The sequence below is a fragment of the Bombina bombina genome, chromosome 8 (genome assembly GCF_027579735.1).
Source record: "Bombina bombina isolate aBomBom1 chromosome 8, aBomBom1.pri, whole genome shotgun sequence".
Taxonomy (NCBI): domain Eukaryota; kingdom Metazoa; phylum Chordata; class Amphibia; order Anura; family Bombinatoridae; genus Bombina; species Bombina bombina.
Window position 1 is genome coordinate 320,531,803 of NC_069506.1, and position 20,401 is coordinate 320,552,203.

The 20,401-nt window shown below is 40.3% G+C and overlaps 1 protein-coding gene across 1 annotated transcript in view; it reads right to left on the reverse strand.

The window, feature by feature from the left end:
• Window positions 1-20,166, reverse strand: part of MIIP (migration and invasion inhibitory protein) — a 28,212-nt gene extending 8,046 nt beyond the window's left edge. The window contains exons 1-4 of the mRNA XM_053690072.1: window positions 20,035-20,166; window positions 16,396-16,569; window positions 14,336-14,725; window positions 8,822-8,918 (exon numbers count right to left, since the gene is read on the reverse strand). Coding sequence (XP_053546047.1) covers window positions 8,822-8,918; window positions 14,336-14,725; window positions 16,396-16,551 — 643 coding nt within the window. The 5' untranslated portion in view covers window positions 16,552-16,569; window positions 20,035-20,166. The remainder of the gene's footprint in view (window positions 1-8,821; window positions 8,919-14,335; window positions 14,726-16,395; window positions 16,570-20,034) is intronic.
• Window positions 20,167-20,401: the final 235 nt, after the last annotated feature.

A 20,401-nucleotide genomic window follows, 5' to 3' on the forward strand; every position in this document is an offset into this window, starting at 1 on the left:
CCATTACAAAACCTTTTAAAAACTTACTTAGATTATAAACAGGACAAGGTTTGTAAAGTCAGATGTAAATTACTACAAATCAGTATAAACAGTGCGAAAGCACTTATTGCCCGGAAATGGAAATCCGCAAGTGTTCCTATGACCCAGGAGTGGATCCTCTACACCTCGGAACTCCTGTCAGGGGAAGAGTACTCCTTCTACAGGAATGGCAACTTGGCCTTCTTTCAGGAGGTCCAGTTCTACTGGGAGTCTTTATCCCACACTCCAAGAGACGGGACGTCCTGTCCCACTCAATACCCCTTAGGGAACAGTGCCTTCCGAGCAGACCTTCCCCCCCCCCCCCCCTTCCCTCTCCCCCGTTGTCATATGTAGAGCTCACCCTAAATAGGCAGGAAATGTTAAAGGAAAGTATGGTATAAGTTGTTTGTTCATAATGTTTATAATGTTACGTATACTAGAATTGGAAATGTATTGATACATTTATCTTCAGTTACGCTACTGGCAATATTTGTTAGGAACTTGTCAGCTGGAGAGGAGGGAGGCCATTGGTCCCCCTCACTTGATACGCCCTACTCCACGGACTAATTGGACATTATACTCATCCCTGTATGAACTCAGTAACAATACAACAGTACATTACCACGGACCTTAAGTGGACAATTACAGTTGGAAGGGTTGTTGGTAACTATATAATTGTTCCTAGACTGCACGTTATATTATATTAATGCCAATTTCCAATAAAGGTCTTTGAAAAAAAAAAACTTACTTAGAAGCTCTCAGTTTAGCTCTGTTGATGAGGTAAGGCTGGGACACCCAGTGAAAGGGGCTGGAAAGCAAAAAGAGTATACACTCTTCCCCCCCCCTGCATATGAAAAGACCATTTACACAAACAGGAGCAAGCTGGAGTAGGTATACATCAGTATACTTGGAAAACTATGGGGCTTGGTTAGGAGTCTGAAAATCAGCACAATGTTATTTAAAAATAAGTAAAACTTTACATTTAAAAAAAAAATATTGGCTTCTGCTATATAAATGGATCATCTACAAAACATTTATGCAAAGAAAAATCTAGTGTACTATGTCCCTTCAATAAAACTACTTATTGTTTTCATGCATGTAAGGTCTTATCACGGCCCACTGATAGAGCTGTTGGAGTTGTTACTACCAGTCAATTGTGACTCAAGAATCTGTTATTTATGTTTGTGCATATCAATTATTAACTTTTACTTAAAAAAAAAAAAAAAAAAAGTGTTCAATAAATACCTCATATCTAATCATAAAAAAAAATCAGCACAACAGTAATGGTGTCAGAAGCATTTTTATTTCTCTGCTGCATCAGCTGTTGCCTGACTCAGTTTAGCTCATCACCTGACAGCTTGAAAAGTACAACATTCATTTTACAGGGGGGGTTCAAGGGCTGTACCGTTAGGAAAACATAAATTACGCTTACCTGATAATTTAATTTCCTTCTGTATGAGGAGAGTCCACGGCAACATTCCTTACTGTTGGGAAATACTGAATCCGGCCACCAGGAGGAGGCAGACACACCCCAGCCAAAGGCTCAAATACTCCTCCCACTTCTCTCATATCCCAGTCATTCTGCCAAGAGAACAAGGAACAGTAGGAGAAATATCAGGGTATAAATGGTGCTAGAAGAGAAAAACAAATTTTGGTCCGCACATCGGAGTATACGGGCGGGGGCCGTGGACTCTTCTCATACAGAAGGCAATTAAATTATCAGGTAAGCATAATTTATGTATTCCTTCTTAATATAAGGAGAGTCCACGACATCATTCCTTACTGTTGGGAAAACTATACTCAAGCTCTAGAGGACACTGAATGATAACGGCAGGGGTAAAGAAAAGGCAGACCCTAATCTGAGGGCACCACAGCCTGTAAAACCTTCTCCCAAAAGCTGTTTCAGCCGAAGCAAAAACGTAAAATTTGTAGAATTGTGAAAAAGTATGTAAGGAAGACTAGATAGCCGCCTTACAAATCTGCTCTATAGAGGCCTTGTTCTTGAAGGCTCAAGAGGTAGCCACCGTTCTAGTGGAATGAGCCGTAATCCTCTGAGGAGGTCTAAATCCCGCTGACTCGTAAGCTAAGCATATAACACTCCTCAACCAAAAGGATAAGGAAGTCGAAGAGGTCTTCAGACACTTACGCTTCCCAGTGTAGATAACAAACAAGGATTAGGACACAAGGAAAGAACCACAAATCTCCTGATTGATGTTATGATCAGACACCACCTTGGGAAGGAAACCCAAGCGGTTACGTAGAACAGCCTTATCCGAGTGAAACACCAGATAAGGAGACTCACATTGCAAGGCTGCCATTTCAGAAACCCTGCGTGCCGACGCAATAATCAATAGAAAAAGAACCTTCCAGGACAACAATTTAATGTCAAGCGAATGCATACGCTCACACGAAGTCCGTTGCAAAAACTTAAGAACAAGATTCAAACTCCAAGGTGGAGCGTTAGATCTAAACACAGGTCTGACCTTGATCAGAGCCTTAATGAAGGATTGCACGTCAGGGAGCTCAGCGAGTCTCTTGTGCAGCAAAACAAAAAGGGCCAAAATCTGTCCCCTCAGGGAACTGGCAGAAAGGCCCTTCTCTAGGCCTCCTTGGAGGAAGGAAAGAAAGAATCATGGCAGCCTTAACTTTATGCCAGGCAAAACCACATTCTTCACACCAGAACAAGTAAGCTCTCCACACCTTATGGAAGATGCGACGAGTAACAGGCTTACGAGCCTGAATGAGAGGGTCAATAACCCTCTCAGAGAAACCTCTCTTGGCTAAGACTAAGTGTTCAATTTCCACGCAGTCAGCCTCAGAGAATCTAGATTTTGATGAACAAAGGGACCCTGTTCCAGCAGATCCCTGCGACAAAGGTAACCTCCATGGAGGAGATGAGGACATCCCCACCAGGTAAGCGAATCACATCCTTCACGGCCACGATGGCGCAATCAGTATCACTGATGCTTGCACCTGCTTGATGCGGGCCACTACACAAGGGAGAAGTGGCAATGGTGGAAAAAACGTAAATGATATTGAACCTCCAAGGAACTGCTAATGCATCTATTAGCTCCGCCTGAGGATCCCTGGACCACGACCGATATCTGGGTAGCTTGGAGTTGAGCCGGGACGCCATGAGATCTATCTCCGGCGTCCCCCATCTCCGCAAACACCTCGGGATGGAGAGACCATTCCCCCGGATGAAAGGATTGTCTACTGAGGAAATCTGCTTTCCAGTTGTCCACACCTAGAATGTGGATCACTGACAGCGAGCAGTGGTGGGCCTCTGCCCATTCTAGAATCCGAGATACTTCCCTCATTGCTAGGGAGCTCCTCGTCGTCTTCCCCCCGATGGTTGATGTAAGCCACTGAGGTTATGTTATCTGATTGGAATCTGATAAACTGGGACGAACCCAGAAGAGGCCAAGCCTTCAGCGCATTGAAAATCGCTTGAAATTCCAAAATGTTGATCAGGAGGAGAGATTCCTCTCGAGTCCACAGGCCCTGTGCCTTCCTGGCACACCAAACAGCTCCCCATCCTGATAGACTCGCGTCCGTAATCACAATCTCCCAGGTCTCAAGAAGGATGTCACTTGGGACAGGTGATCTAGACAGAGCCACCAGGATATCGATTCTCTCGACCGGTTGTCCAGAGAAATCTGTTGCGACAGATCAGAATGATCGCCGTTGAGATGAAATCTGGCAAAAGGAATGATGTCCAATCACCTCCATATACTGAGCCACAGAGGGACTTAAGGAGGTCTGGAGGGCAAGACAAGTTGAAGTAACTTCTCTTGTCTGTAAGGAATATCCTCATGATATGGAGTATATTATAGTACCCAGGAATTCCACCCCGGTACTGGGAATAAAAGAACTCTTTTCTAAGTTTATCTTCCATCCATGAGATCGAAGAAGAATGAATGGTCCTCTGCCAGAGTACTGTCGTCCAAGTATGGAGCTACTGCTATACCTCTGGTTCTGGCCACTGCCAGCAGAGCCCCCAGAACCTTCGTAAAGACTCTTGGAGCAGTAGCTAGACCAAACGGCAGTGCAATAAACTGGAAGTGCTGGTCCAGAAACGCAAACCTTAGGAAAGTGAAGTGTTCTTTGTGTCTAGGAACGTGAAGGTAAGCATCCTTCAAATCTATTGTGGTCATGAACTGTCCTTCCTGAACTAATGGAAGGATGGACCTTATTGTCTCCATCTTGAACGAGGGGACAGATAGGAATTTGTTTAAACACTTTAGGTCCAGAATCGTGCGGAATGGTCGCACCTTCTTCAGGACCACAAACAGGTTTAAATAGTATTCCAGACCTCTTTCTGCAAGAGGTACCGGTACAATGACTCCCAGGGAGGAGAGATCCCTCACGCATCCAGAAAGGCTTCTCTTTTTTCTGGCCTTGAAGATAGGTTTGACAAGAGGAATCTGCCCCTGGGCGGATAAGATTTGAAACCTATCCTGTATCCCTAAGCGATGACCTCCAGGACCCACGAATCATGCACGTCCCCAAACCAAGCGTCCAAAAAGAGTGATAGTCTGCCCCCTACCAGATCCATAGCCAGATAGGGGGCCGCACCTTCATGCCGACTTTGTCTCGGCAGACTTCTTGTTTTGCTTGGACTTACTCCAAGACTGAGCCGGCTTCCAAGCCCCTTGCATTGCTCGGGCTTTGAGGAGGGCTGCTGACGTTGGGATTTATCCGAACAAAAGGAACGACAATTAGAACCTTGTCCTTTAGGTTTTTTGTTCTTATCCTGCAGCAAAAAGGCACCTTTGCCTCCCGTAACCATGGAGATAATTGAGTCCAGGCCTGGACCAAATATAATTTTTTCCTTAAATGGGAGGGAAAGAAGTCTTGACTTCTAAGTCATGTCTGCAGACCAGGACTTCAGCCACAGAGCCCTACGGGCTAGAACAGAAAAACCTAAAGCCTTATCATTCAGGTGAATAATTTGCATATTTGCATCACAAATAAAAGAATTAGTGACCCTTAAGGCCTTAATTCTTTCTTGGATCACATCGAGGGGACCCTCCACCTCGACCAACTCAGATAAGGAGTCGCACCAGTAGGTAGCCGCTCTAGCAACCGCAGCAACAGCCGCTGCCGGTTGAAACAAATATCCTGTATGTTGAAACATCTTTCTTAACAGAGTTTCTATCTTCTTATCCATGGGCTCTTTAAACGACTAACTATCCATAAGCGGGATAGTAGTACGCTTAGCAAGCGTAAAGATAGCACCACCCACCTTGGGGATGGAACCCAGCAACTCCAATTGAGAGTCCGGAACCGGGAATACATTTTTTAAAGGAAGAAAAAGGGGAAAATGAAGAACCAAGTCTTTCCCATTCATTCTTAATAATGTTTGCCATCTTTACAGGAACCGGGAAATCAAAGATTCCTTAGGCAATTTAGGCTCTGGGACCTCTAACGTAGCCAAAACTGCCTTTAGCAGAAAGCGTAAATGTTCAATCCTAAATCTAAAAACTCTGGTTCTTCCGCTGCTGGAGACTTAGAGGCAGCAGATTCTGACCCAGAAAAAGCATCCTCTGAAGTATCAGAGGCGTCTTCATCAGCAGACAATCTTGTATCAGATAAATCTAACAAGCTAGCAGATGACCCCTGGGAAGGATAGCAATATTTGATCTTGCGCTTATAAGGGCGAGGTAAAGCACTAAAGGCTGCAGACACTGCCGTTTGTAACTGCTCAGTAAAGTCTGGGGGTAAAAAGGGCCCCTCCAGATGGAGGATTAGGAGTGCTACGGGAAGCTGCATGTCTATTGGGAGATGACTGTAGGGTGTGCACCTCATGGGACGGAGACTCCTCAGAAGTGGATGGCTCAGTAGTACTAAACATATTAACCTTCTTTGTTAAAATCTGACAGCGCTCAACCTTGTGTCTGTAGCTCCTAGTATTGTGGGTACCAGCGCCCCCAAAAAGGTGAATGTAGTGCTAAAAATAAATACACAGAGCGCCTCCTAAAAGGCTAAGACACTAGTAGTGACAAGATTATTTAAATAAAAAATATATTGAAATTCTATAGGGGTATATAAAGTATTTTATAAGCTACTTATAGCTAAAATATACAAACAAGATACAAAAGTGGATCCACTTAAAATTAACAATAAAATATGCATATATCTATATAAAAAACAATAATACAATTGTGGTTAAAAACCACAACAAAATACAATCTTAATCACAAAATAAATTACAATAAAACAGCTGTTAACTGATAAACTGGTTGATGATTGGATAAAAAAAATATAAATATATAAAAACATCAATTTACTAAGTAGGTGTCCATAAATATGTAGGTCCCAAACTTTAAATTCTTTCCAGAGAGTGAATGTCCAATATGAAGATTCTATTTTAAAACAATTATCCTTATTTATCCCTCGATAAACGGTGAAATGATGAAGTGTGTAAAAAAAAAAAAAAAAAAAAACGTAGTTGTTTTCAAATCAAATTTTAAAAATTATTGTGAGTATCCAAAAAATCCTGAAAAGATGATGTGATGAAGTGGACGTGAATAATCAAAAATGTGTGGACACAAAAATGAAAAAATTTGAAAAATAATCCAAATGAATATTTAGGATGTGTTAAAGTGAATAACACACTTATAAAAGTGACCCTTATGTGAATACAAGATGTGAAGAGATGCTCCTAAAAAGTTATTCCTGTGTGTAAACGATGAAAAAATACAGAAATGGATCCTATGTCTCAGGGATCAATTCATTTAAAGATATACCTGTAATAAAACAAATATAACATAGTGCAAAACTGCTATTTAAACTTAGTCAGTAATTGAAAAGAAGCGTTTCGGCCCTAAGAACTGGGCCCAGGTATATCTTTGAATGAATTGATCCCTGAGACATAGGATCCATTTCTGTATTTTTTCATCGTTTACACACAGGAATAACTTTTTATGAGCATCTCTTCACATCTTGTATTCACATAAGGGTCACTTTTATAAGTGTGTTATTCACTTTAACACATCCTAAATATTCATTTGGATTATTTTTTCACATTTTTTCCTTTTTCTTTTTTCATTTTTGTGTACACACATTTTTGATTATTCACGTCCACTTCATCACATCATCTTTTCAGGATTTTTTGGATATTCACAATAATTTTTGAAATTTGATTTGAAAACCACTACGTTTTTCTTTTTTACACACTTCATCATTTCATCGTTTATCGAGGGATATATAAGGATAATTGTTTTAAAATAGAATCTTCATATTGGACATTCACTCTCTGGAAAGAATTTAAAGTTTGGGACCTACATATTTATGGACACCTACTCAGTAAATTGATGTTTTTATATATTTATATTTTTTATCCAATCATCAACCAGTTTATCAGTTAACAGCTGTTTTATTGTAATTTATTTTGTGATTAAGATTGTATTTTTTTGTGGTTTTTAACCACAATTGTATTATTGTTTTTTATATAGATATATGCATATTTTATTGTTAATTTTAAGTGGATCCACTTTTGTATCTTGTTTGTATATTTTAGCTATAAGTAGCTTATAAAATATTTTATATACCCCTATAGAATTTCAATATATTTTTTATTTAAATAATCTTGTCACTACTAGTGTCTTAGCCTTTTAGGAGGCGCTCTGTGTATTTATTTTTAGCACTATATTAACCTTCTTTGACATTATTACATTATCAAGGCATGTGGAACATAATTGAGCAAGTGGGTACACTGTGGCCTCCTCACAATATAGACAGGTATTAGACTTAGGTAAAGAGGGAGTACCCTCTTAAACATCAGAATCCTCCATAGCTTTCACTTAATAAAGCAGACTATTGAGAAATAAAATAAAACGGCACCTTTATACCCTCAATGGCTGGGGCACTCATCACCTCCTATGACCCCGGCCCAAAAGAGAAACCGTCTTTGTGTCCGGTAAACCGCACGGTCAGGAAAGAGGAAATCCGTGTGACCACACCCGGTCACGTGGTGCGCAATGCAGGACCGCCCCTGCTATAGGAAAAAGCGCGCCAGGCCTTTAAGGTTGCGCAGCTTACAAAACTAAAGTAAAACCTGTATGTTCCAACATCTGCCTGAGCCTCATCTCACACATGTCGCAGCATAATCGTAATAAAATAAATTATGTGATTAATCCCCCCTGTTTAATAATCCCCCTATTAACCCTTAATTCCATTACAGATAAAAGGAGCCACACTGTGACCCTGTCTTCTTGCGTTATCATATGTGTATAAAAAAAAAATGAAACTATCTTACCGGAATCAATGCCATGGAACAGAAACACAGCCTATCAAGTTTGACAGTCTTGTAGCATCGCTCCTGACTTGGACTTGAGTAATGGAAGCAGGCAGTGAAACTCGTCAACACTGATTGCTTAGGAGCTGTTAATACAAGTCTGGATGGATTCACAGAAAGACTCTTCCTGCATCTCCAGCCTCTAACATTCATCAATGCTCTCACTGAGAGGCTGACAAGAAGGCAGATACCCTTCATAAGGATCTACTCTTCTGACACTTCTCTGCCAACCTCCTGTGACAAAAGGCAAAGAATGACTAGAATATGAGGGAAGTGGGGGGGGGGGGGGAAGTATTTGAGCCTTTGGCTGGGGTGTCTCTGCCTCCTCCTGGTGGCCAGGTTCAGTATTTCCCAACAGTAAGGAATGATGCCGTGGACTCATCATATTAAGAAGGAAATGTAGGTTATGTGCTTTGTTTGGCAGCAGCAAAAGATTGCAAAACCATTTAATGGCAAATACTAAAAATCAATATAGGTGTCAATATCTAAACAACACTTTACCAGCTATCCAGTCGTAACCAAGAAGGGGACGAGCTGCCCACTGCTCTGTGCAAGGATCCATGTCACTGGCCTCAAAAGTCACATGCCCAGGATCTTTCTGTAAGGAAACACACAGTTTAAGGTCTCTATGCTTCTTACAAAACTGAAAAAGCATTGGGATACTAGTAATCTTGACAAATAGTGTTTAGAATGTTTTAAATATATCTTTACATTCTTTTCAATATATATAAAACGTACGCAGAAGCTCCCAATTTAGCACTGTTGATGAGTTTAGGCTGGGACACCCACTGAAGGACTGGAAGCAGACCCTCTTCCCCCCCCCCCCCCCGCATATGAAAGGACCCATTATACAAACAGAGGCAATCTGACGTTTGTAGACAGCAGTATACATCTAAAACGTTGGGGCTTGGTTAGGAGTCTGAAAATCAGCACAATGTTATTTAAAAATAAAAACTATACATTTTTACAAAAACACTCCCAGATGGGCTATATATACACAATATTTATGCAAAAAAAAATCTGGTGTACATGTCTCTAAGTTCCCAAATGTTAAAAAGCACACAAATTCTGAAATAACTATACTCCACCACAAAAGTACACATGACATTATACGAGGGCATTAAGGAAAGTTTTTTGGATTTTTTTTGTGTGTAAGTGTGTGTGTGTTTGTGTGTGTGTAAGTGTGTGTGTCATTAAGCAATGAGGCTTTCTTTAATTTTTCTTATAAATGTTCTTTACTCAAAGGGATTGAAAAGTCAGAAGTGAAATGCGCACGGGTGCATGTTCATTTTTAACCAAAGCATTTTTGCAGTATACTTCCATTAGCAAAAGTGCTTCAGTAAAGGTTAGTACTGTTTTATTAGCATACGCACATATGCTTTATGTGACTAGACCATCAGAATTCAAACATGGACTAGATTACGAGTGGCGCGCGCTAACAATTGCTTGCGAGTGAAAGGGGGTTTATCTTGGTTCTTTGCGCTTATCAGAAGTAGTGTGTGTATTAGAAGTTGAAAGTAAACGCGTTCGCTTGAGTTGAATTTAATGAGTTAAAAGGGACACTGAACCCAAATTCTCTCTTTCACGATTCAGATAGAGCAGCATTTAAGCAGCTTTCTAATTTACTCCTATTATCAATTTTTCTTTGTTCTCTTGCTTTATTTATTCGAAAAATAAGGCATCTAAGTTAAGGAGCCAGACAATTTTTGGTTTAGCACAATGGACAGCACTTGTTTTATTGGAGCTGTCCAATCAGCAAGGACAACCCATGTTGTGAACCAAAAATGGTCCGGCTTCTAAACTTACATTCTTGCTTTTCAAATAAAGATAGCAAGAGAATAAAGAAACATTGATAATAGGAGTAAATTAAAAAGTTGCTTAAAATTGCATGCTCTATCTGAATCATGAAAGAAAAAATTTGGGTTCAGTGTCCTTTTAATTAAATTTAACGTGCATTGGGATACCGTGACCTCATAGCTCTGGTTAACGGTTACACAAGGCCCAAAAAGTTGCACAAAACACATTAAAATTAGATTTAATAAGTACAGTTACACACAACACTGTCTGAGATATGCCTATAGTGCTACACAAGCAGAGTGTGTAAATGTCGGGGGGCGGAGCCTGACGCGTTTTGCGACGCTATTGGTCGCTTCTTCAGAGAAGAAGCGACCAATAGCGTCGTGAAACGCGCCAGGCTCCGTCCCCCAACATTTACACGCTCTGCTTGTGTAGCACTATAGGCATAGAGGCGAGTTGCGGTTCAGTTTCTGCTGACAAGCCCACAGCCTAGTGCACACAGTGCAGCAGCAGCATTCAGTATACGGATCAGCCTAAATTGTTTTTAAATTGTCCGGTCACAAGTGTGTTGTGAAGTTTTGGTTTTACAAGTATTGCAGTGAATACACTTGTGTGACATTTGCCCCTCACATTGGGGTTTGTATTAATACATTTGGATTTTTAAATAAATCTAATAGTACAACGTCATACAGTTAGATATTCCCCCCATCCCTCCTTCCTATAACCAACTAAAGGGTATACAAAGGAAGGAAAATATCCGGTCTGAGACAAGGAATAAAGAGCTTCACCGGAGGGGAGAAATACTTTTATACTTTTTTACTGCATACTCCAGAGGAGTGAAAAAGACAACGCTGGTTCAGGAGAAGGCTTTTTATAGCCCCCATGTAAAGCACTTACCTCATATCGATTGAGGTAACAACAAGTGAGTGGTCATTTGAATGTATGTACACTATTTGTCTGTGAAGCCATAACATACTGCACCCAGATCTGCTTTTCTGTGTGCCCCCACCCTCTTCTACCCACTTCAGATTACACAGATCTCCCAGGGGACACTCGGTTGTATTTTTTGGAAAAAGGCTGCAAGGAAGGTGGATCCATTCCTCATCTATATAAAGATTGACTGTCTTTCTGCTGTTCAGTTCTTACAAAAACTTTTTGAACAGAATATATAAAGGAGGACATTGTAGACCCACTGTTACACAACAAGCATTCCAAAAAGATATATTTCTGGTTTGTAAATCTATAGGGATTTAGATACTGTTGCAAACTGTAATTATATGTAGATTGGTCTCATTGTGCGGTAGCTGTAACCCATCCCAGTGAGCGCCGATATTGTTGTGTGTGTGTGTATATATATATATTATATATATATATATATATAGTATATATATATATATATATATATATATATATATATATATATATATATATATATATATATATATATATATATATATATATATATATATATATATACATATACACACACACACATACACTCTCAGGATTTGTAGAGGAACATTAAATGTTTTTATTTTGAACAACAACGTGTCATCAAGGACAGAGTCTGTCCTTGAGGACACGTTGTTGTTCAAAATAAAAACATTTAATGTTCCTCTACAAATCCTGAGAGTGCCCTTCTTCAAAATAAATAAATTATATATACACAGATTATTGGGGAGTAGGATAATGTGATATATACAAAATACATGTGGGTGCAGACCCTGATGCACACATAGATTTACTATATCAATAGAGAGAAACACGAAGAGGACACAGTAGTGTCCTCTCCTAAGAAAGACAGGGATTTCAGAACTCCAAAAAATTAACTCTTTAATAAGAGATATATATTAAGTCTCAAAATTATTATATATGTAAAGGTTGGTGCTCTCCACCCCAGCGCAACCTGATCAACGGCCGGGGCCCCCTAAATCAAACCACACATAGATAGTTAATAAATGGATTTTATTACAAGTGCAAATAAAAATCAAGTGTTTCAAAATATAAAAAACACATAGAAAAAGCTGGCCAGCTCACAATGGTTGCTAACGATGCAATAATAATAACCTTAAAAGTAGTTATAGCAAAGTTATTTAGCAACACCCCAAACCAGTGGGTAGCCCTGTAATTACACAGGAATCTGCTACCATGGATATAGAAGGGGATCCATGCCAAATAACTGAAAAGCAGCAACAAGTATTGGCAACACCTCTCTCAGAGGATAACCCAAACTAATTGGAAATATGTTATCATGAGGTAAATACCTGAGGATCTATGCCTAATACTTCTAAGTATAAGCAAAAAAATACATGTAAATTGTTTATGACATGTAGAGCTTATTTTTACACTTTCGTATTGATAGACAACACCCTTACCAGAGGCTAGCACCAGTATAATAAAAGGTTGCAGCTACCATAGTAAATCATATGCGGGATCTATGTCTATAAATTACTACTAGCGTAATCACAGCATATGTGAACCATTAGTATAGAATGTATCAAGCAGGCAAAAAGAGACATATTAAAGAGTTACTTGTACTTCATTGCAACATATAATGGAACTGTTGCAAACAGAGTTCACTCTGTTACTTGGTTTCCCAAGGGATGTATTCCATTTAAAATGTTAGACTCGATAGTCCAAAGATACTTATCAAGTGACTCCTGGATAGTCGGTTCATTCTCCGTTACGTCCTTAAACCATAGCCTGGTCTGGATACAAAACTTGCTTCTTATGGGGATTCCCAAACTGTATTTCCCGCTTACATGGTTCCAAAGCTGTGTATAACATTTGCATCGAGCAAACAAATCGAGGCTTGGTTCCCAGCTGTGCAAAAGTGACGTTCCACGCCAACGGCCGTTTCACCCCCCACGTGACTCAGATGTCAATGGGGCTTCCTCAGGCCGTTGATCAGGTTGCGCTGAGGTGGGGAGCACCAACCTTTACATATATAATAATTTTGAGACTTTATATATCTCTTATTAAAGAGTTAATTTTTTGGAGTGCTGAAATCCCTGTCTTTCTTAGGAGAGGACACTACTGTGTCCTGTTCGTGTTTCTCTCTATTGATATAGTGTATATATATATATATATATATATATATATATATATATATATATATATATATATATATATATATATATATATATATATATACACACACACACATCATATAAAAGGCACTCGCTGGTCTTCATAAAATGTAATATTTATTTTCAAATTATTAGCAGAAAGACATATAGTTTCGGTGTATCATTACACCTTTGTCAAATGTCAAAGCAGGATCAAAAAATGTATCCCCAAAGTGTTTTATGAAGACCAGCGAGTGCCTTTTCTATGAAGGGAGTTTCGATGCGTTTAATAAAGCGCACCCTGGTAGCTGAGACAATCTTGTAAGACTGTGCTTACATACAGATATCATAATAAAGTGTTCAAAGATATGAGGTCTCAGGTGTGATATATATATATATAAAAAAATATAAAAAAAACATGAGATATACGTAGAAATATGTATTTATGAATAAACAGAGCATACTCTTCTATGTGAAGAACATTGGAAGGTGAAATATTCATATTTCATGTTGGGTTAGCGCACTTGAGAAAATGCGCTCGGGTCTGCACGCAAGTAAGGGAGTTAGTTTTTCTTTCCACTTTTCACACTCGTCTTTTTTGCACGGGGATAACGCATGAGCGAAAACTTTTTACTTTCAACTTGTAATACGCACACAACCTGACGCACACAAAAAAGCTGAAGTCTAGCGGGGTTAACACGCAAACTACTGCTCAACTCGTAATCTAGCCTTTTACCTGCTCAGAGAGTTGGTGGTTGGGTATATTGCATCAGTAAAGACTTGCCTTTCTGATTGAATACTGGCGCAAGGGCCCTCACAGGATATGTGCATGTGCTGCTGACAAACTGTAATACATTTTTCTAGAAGCATTTTTTGCAAATTGAAGTATATTGCAAAAAATGCTTCTATTTAAAATTGAAACGCACTGATGCAAATATAAATTTTGACCTTTCTATCCTTTTAATGCGACAAGAGACAAAGTTCTTTTTTCAACCCAACACTGTAATTGTGCTTTTGTCAATATGAAGTAATGATGCACCTGTAATCATAATGCTGTAAAATGTTGGCGCTTTATAAAAAATAACAAATAAATACAAATTGAACTGTGATGTACTTAGAATGCAATATCATCTCTAGCCTGCTAATTTACCTTGGCGTCCTTGTTCGTTGGAGTCAGAAGAATTGATTTCAGGAGTGTGGGTTCTTTATTCCGAATGTTCCCTTCGTCCATTAACTGATCTACATACTGCAGAGGTTTGTACTGACACCTCCCATTAGCGACACTTTCAGAATTGTGGGAAAGACGTTTAACAGGAGATCTGATGATAACCACACCATTTGTTTGCTCGTCTCTTTTCTCAGTTTTCTTGTAAGTCACATTTTTACTTTGCTCTGTATTCAAACAAACGGCTTTTATAGGAGTGCACAGAGCCTGCCTGGCAGCCGCTGCTTTACTTTGTCTAGAGTTCAGAGTGGGCTCATTATCCTGGTTTAGCCATTTTTCCTCGGTAATGCGTCCGTTATTACTCACTACCCCATCCTAACATAACCAAAAGATGAAATATTAAGGCACAGAAATTAGCCACTGAACATCTGCAGCAGTTAAAAGGGACATGAAACATGTTTCTTTCACGATTCAGATTTAGCACACAAAGGTTTCCAATTTACTTCTATTATCACATTTATTTCATTCTCTTGGTATTCTTTGTTGAATAGGATACCTAGGTAGGTAGTGAGCACATTTTTTGAAGTCCTATAAAGGTAGCAGATTTGCAAGAATGCTTTTGAGCACTAGATGGCAGCAGTGTGTGCACAATGTTTAATATTGTTAAAAGAATTCTTGCAAAACTGCCGCCATAAAGTTTTACAGATGTTTTTTGTTTGTTTGTTTTTTTAACAATGGATACCAAGAGAACCAAGTAAATTGGAAAGTTTTGGATTATGAATGACAAATTTTGGGTTTCACATCTATGACTGTTTCTCTGAGTTAATGTTTCTCCCCAAGCAGATAAACTTTCTACAGAGCTTAAAATGAGTTATACAGGATGGTGCCCTTGTAAAACAAGCCAGGTTCTTTATAAATGCTAAAAACTAGTTAACTATTTAAAGAACAGACTATTAAAAAAAAATGTTATTTTGTAAAAAGATTAATAATCCCTTTATTACCCATTCCGCAGTTTAATGTACTTTTTACCTCTGGGATTACCTTGTATCTATCTAAGCCTCTGCAGACTGTACCCTTATTTCAGTTCTTTTGACAGACTTGCATTTTAGCCAATCAGTGCTTGCTCCTAGGAACTCCATGTGCATGAGCACAAAGTTATCTATATGGCACACATGAACAAGCAGTGTCCTTCTGTAAAAAGCTATAAAAATGCACTGTGATAAGAGGCTGCCTGTAGGAGCTTAAAAACAGGAAGCAATTTAGAGATTTAAAGGTTATAAAGTATATTAATGTAACAATGTCGGTTGTGCAAAGTTGGGGAATGAGTAGTAAAGGTTTTACTTTTAAAAAAATTGGAGTAGATTAGCCCTTTAACTAACCTCTAAATAATACTTGTGTACAGAGTTTACATGTTACAGTGTGGGATATTATCTGTATGATAAAAGTTTTTGTGCCTATCAATGTATTATACTTTTAAAAGGGACATAAAAACTCACAATTAGACTTTTGTTTGTGTTAAAATATTAGCAGAGTATAAAAATCTCTTAATACATCTTGTTTGCTGCAACTGGTTTTTTTTCCAATCACCAACTACCCAACAGCACTTTCCTGCAGGAATCAATACAGACTTATTACTGGAGTATATACGGCAAGTCATTGTCATTTTGTTACCAAAACTTATATTGTTTTGTAATCTCTTATTTAATCACCCCTGCTGAAGCCAGCTATAGATACATTTGAATCAGACTTAGGGAACTACACTACACAATAGAACTGGAAAAGATACAATTTACTGAGTAAAATTACAGAAAAAGGGGGAATATAAATAATGAAATTAATATTGCAAAGCTGTTTAACTATGCATAACTACACTTTATATTACAAAGTTCCCTTTAACAATACAATATTGAACAGTAGTTATGCAGAAGATATCAGCTTCACACACTGCTGCTATTATTTATACCATGAAATACACAGATTAAGTGCGTTTATATGCTAGCTTCTATAGCAACAGTTTTGTGCATGAAGAGGACATACGTTCATACCTTGTTAGTAAATCCTTCACGGACAGCTACATTTCTAAAACCGGAATCTTTTTCTTCTGTAACGCGTCTCTTAAACTCTTCACATTTTAAATTCAATCGGTGCAAAAGATTTTTATTTGCTCTGCGCAGTTCTTCAAGTTCATTTGTCAATGACATTTGTTATATCAACTGGGCCTATATAAATGAACACATTACATTAAATACAGGTAATAAAGTTCTTTGATATAATGATTTTTCCACACAATTTGCTAAACACGTATTGTGCAGAAGTAGATCACACAGACAAACATAAAAATGTGTTTGTTTTCGTTAGTTACAAAGAAAAATATTTTTTTCTTATGTGGGGAAAAAAAAATTATGTTAAACAATTTTATTCAGTTCCTTTCTTTAATTTTTAATTAGGTTGGACATTTAAAATTAGGGGGAGTTAAAAGGTGAGTTTAAAATCCTCCAAAATAGAGAAAATAACTAATTGCGTAGTTCATTAACAAATCTAGACAGGCCAGAAGGCTTGTTTTTCCCACAGAAAACCTCTGAATTACAGTGTTTCCAATGCAGCAAAGGATTCTGGGTAAGATATGCAAATTAGGTTCACAATGACACACCTTTTTACTTCAAGTCTGCTTTTCAGCAGATTCCCTTTATGCCAAATCATTGCTGTTCACACAGCTTATAAGCTTAGCTAGGGTTAGTGCAGTGATTCATAACCATCACAGGACAGACTGTTTTGTGGCTTTTATCACTCATCAGCTGGGAGAAGGTTTGAATCACTGCTGGGTGAAGTTGATTTCGGGGCAAAATACAACAACATTTAAAATTAGGGGGAGGTAAAAAGCGAGTTTAAAATTTTAAATTCTGAGATCCCTTGTGGGTATATGACAGAGGCAGCAGGGCCATAGGTACGAGCCGAGGTCCCTTGTGGGTATGCGACAGGGGCTGCAGGGCCATGGTTACGAGCTGAGGTCCGTCCCTTGTGGGTATATGACAGGGGCTGCAGAGCCATGGTTACGAGCTGAGGTCCCTTGTGGATATATGACAGGGGCTGCAGGGCCATGGTTACGAGCTGAGGTCCCTTGTGGGTATATGACAGGGGCTGCAGGGCCATAGGTACGAGCCGAGGTCCCTTGTGGGTATACGACAGGGGCTGCAGGGCCATAGGTACAAGCCGAGGTCCCTTGTGGGTATATGACAGGGGCTGCAGAGCCATGGTTACGAGCTGAGGTCCCTTGTGGGTATACGACAGGGGCTGCAGGGCCATAGGTACGAGCCGAGGTCCCTTGTGGGTATACGACAGAGGCAGCAGGGCCATAGGTACGAGCCGAGGTCCCTTGTGGGTATACGACAGGGGCTGCAGGGCCATAGGTACGAGCCGAGGTCCCTTGTGGGTATATGACAGGGGCTGCAGGGCCATGGTTACGAGCTGAGGTCCGTCCCTTGTGGGTATACGACAGGGGCTGCAGGGCCATAGGTACGAGCCGAGGTCCCTTGTGGGTATACGACAGGGGCTGCAGGGCCATAGGTACGAGCCGAGGTCCCTTGTGGGTATACGACAGAGGCAGCAGGGCCATAGGTACGAGCCGAGGTCCCTTGTGGGTATACGACAGGGGCTGCAGGGCCATAGGTACGAGCCGAGGTCCCTTGTGGGTATACGACAGGGGCTGCAGGGCCATGGTTACGAGCTGAGGTCCGTCCCTTGTGGGTATATGACAGGGGCTGCAGAGCCATGGTTACGAGCTGAGGTCCCTTGTGGGTATATGACAGGGGCTGCAGGGCCATGGTTACGAGCTGAGGTCCCTTGTGGGTATATGACAGGGGCTGCAGGGCCATGGTTACGAGCTGAGGTCCCTTGTGGGTATATGACAGGGGCTGCAGAGCCATGGTTACGAGCTGAGGTCCCTTGTGGGTATATGACAGGGGCTGCAAGGCCATGGTTACGAGCTGAGGTCCATTGTGGGTGTATATGACAGGGGCTGCAGGGCCATGGTTACGAGCTGAGGTCCCTTGTGGGTATATATGACAGGGGCTGCAGGGCCATGGTTACGAGCTGAGGTCCCTTGTGGGTATATATGACAGGGGCTGCAGGGCCATGGTTACGAGCTGAGGTCCCTTGTGGGTATATGACAGGGGCTGCATGGCCATGTGTACGAGCTGAGGTCCCTTGTGGGTATATGACAGGGGCTGCAGGACCATGGTTACGAGCTGAGGTCCCTTGTGGGTATATGACAGGGGCTGCATGGCCATGTGTACGAGCTGAGGTCCCTTGTGGGAATATGACAGGGGCTGCAGGGTTATGGGTATGAGCGGAGGTCCCTAGGCTCAAGAGCAGCAATGTACCACTGTGAGCTAGCTGCCGATTGGTGGCTACAAATATATGCCTCTTTTCATTGGCTCACCAGATGATTTCAGCTAGGTCCTAGTAGTGCAATACTGCTCTGGAGCTGACTTTATGGGTTAATTCCTTTGTAGGGGTGAAACATGGTTATATGCAAGCAGTAGTGAAATAAAATGCTCAAACAGAGCATTATAGCGCTGCAGAATCTGTTGGCGCTTTATAAATAAAGAATAATAATAAAATTATTGTGTTCTGCACTTTGTAGCATGGCTAGAGGCGGCGGGCCGCTCCGCACTTTGTAGCTAGAGGCGGCGGGCCGCTCCGCACTTTGTAGCTAGAGGCGGCCGGACGTTCCGCACTTTGTAGCTAGAGGCGGCCGGACGTTCCGCACTTTGTAGCTAGAGGCGGCCGGACGCTCTGCACTTTTAAAAGAAGAAAGTTAACTGACCAGTAAATATTTTTTAAACTAAAAATGTTCCTCATTTTATCATCTCCAAGGTTCTTTTTTTGTTTTTCAAGTACATATGCACATTATCTATCTGCAGTGATGTTCTATATCGCGAAGATTAAACACATAAGCTTGCAGGGATGCAATTGTCTAGATCTCTAATCTCATAACCTTGGATGCATTGGTGAATTGATACCACAAGATACACCCTTTGCAGGGGGTTAAACACATAGGAGGTGCAGGGTTGCTAGTCTTAAAATTGCATGCTCTAATGAAACAAAGCATGTGATTTTTTGACTATAACTGTCCTTTAAATATAGTTGCAACAAAAATCATTCAAAACCCCTCCAGTATTCAGATACAAACTGCAGACTATTTAGGGTAGAAGATGCCATCAACAAAGTGCCTATTGGCACCACTGTGAGCCCCACACACAGTGGTGCCAACATATAATACAATCTGCAGTGCCCAAAATGTCTAAACATAACCACACACGAAAATATTCAAATTACAAACAAAAATGGTGGTTTCCTCACTGTACCCAGAGAGAATGTAATGCATATTAACTATTGTCCTGCCACATGCTACACAGTGATTGATTGATCTGAGGCGGAACACCCATTTATAACATTGCTTAATTAGCCACAGCAGAGAAAATAAACAGTGCTAGGAGCAAATACAAGTGATATGTCCATGGACTGCAAAACAGAGCCAATTTTGCTAACAAAATAGTTTAAAGTGATATAATAATGTGATTATTGCCTTTATGTACTAATATATTTATAAATAACATATCCCTTTAAGTTACATATACAGTAAATGATTGCAAGTACAATAAAACCGGTAATAATAACTGTACCTGTACTGTTGCACCGACTTTCGGGAACGCAGTGTTAATTATTAATAATTAACTTCCATTAATTAACCCCAGAAACTCTCCCCAGCTGCTCCAACTCCCCTGCGCGTAGTACACTCCTAGCACTATCATGAGTGGCCCACCTCTATGACGTAACCCAATCAGTGTAGGCTAAGCAGGATTTACTTGTTAAAGCGGCACACTCTATAATTAGTTCCCAGTTACAGAGATCTAAGTTGCCTCTTTAAGAATCGAGAGACGCGGTCGCCAGACACGTCTTATTGGTGGAATTCAAAGCGCGTGTTCTCCCGCGTTGCTGAGGCAAGACGCTGCTTTAGTTGTCATAGTAACCGCATGCAAGTTAACAGGT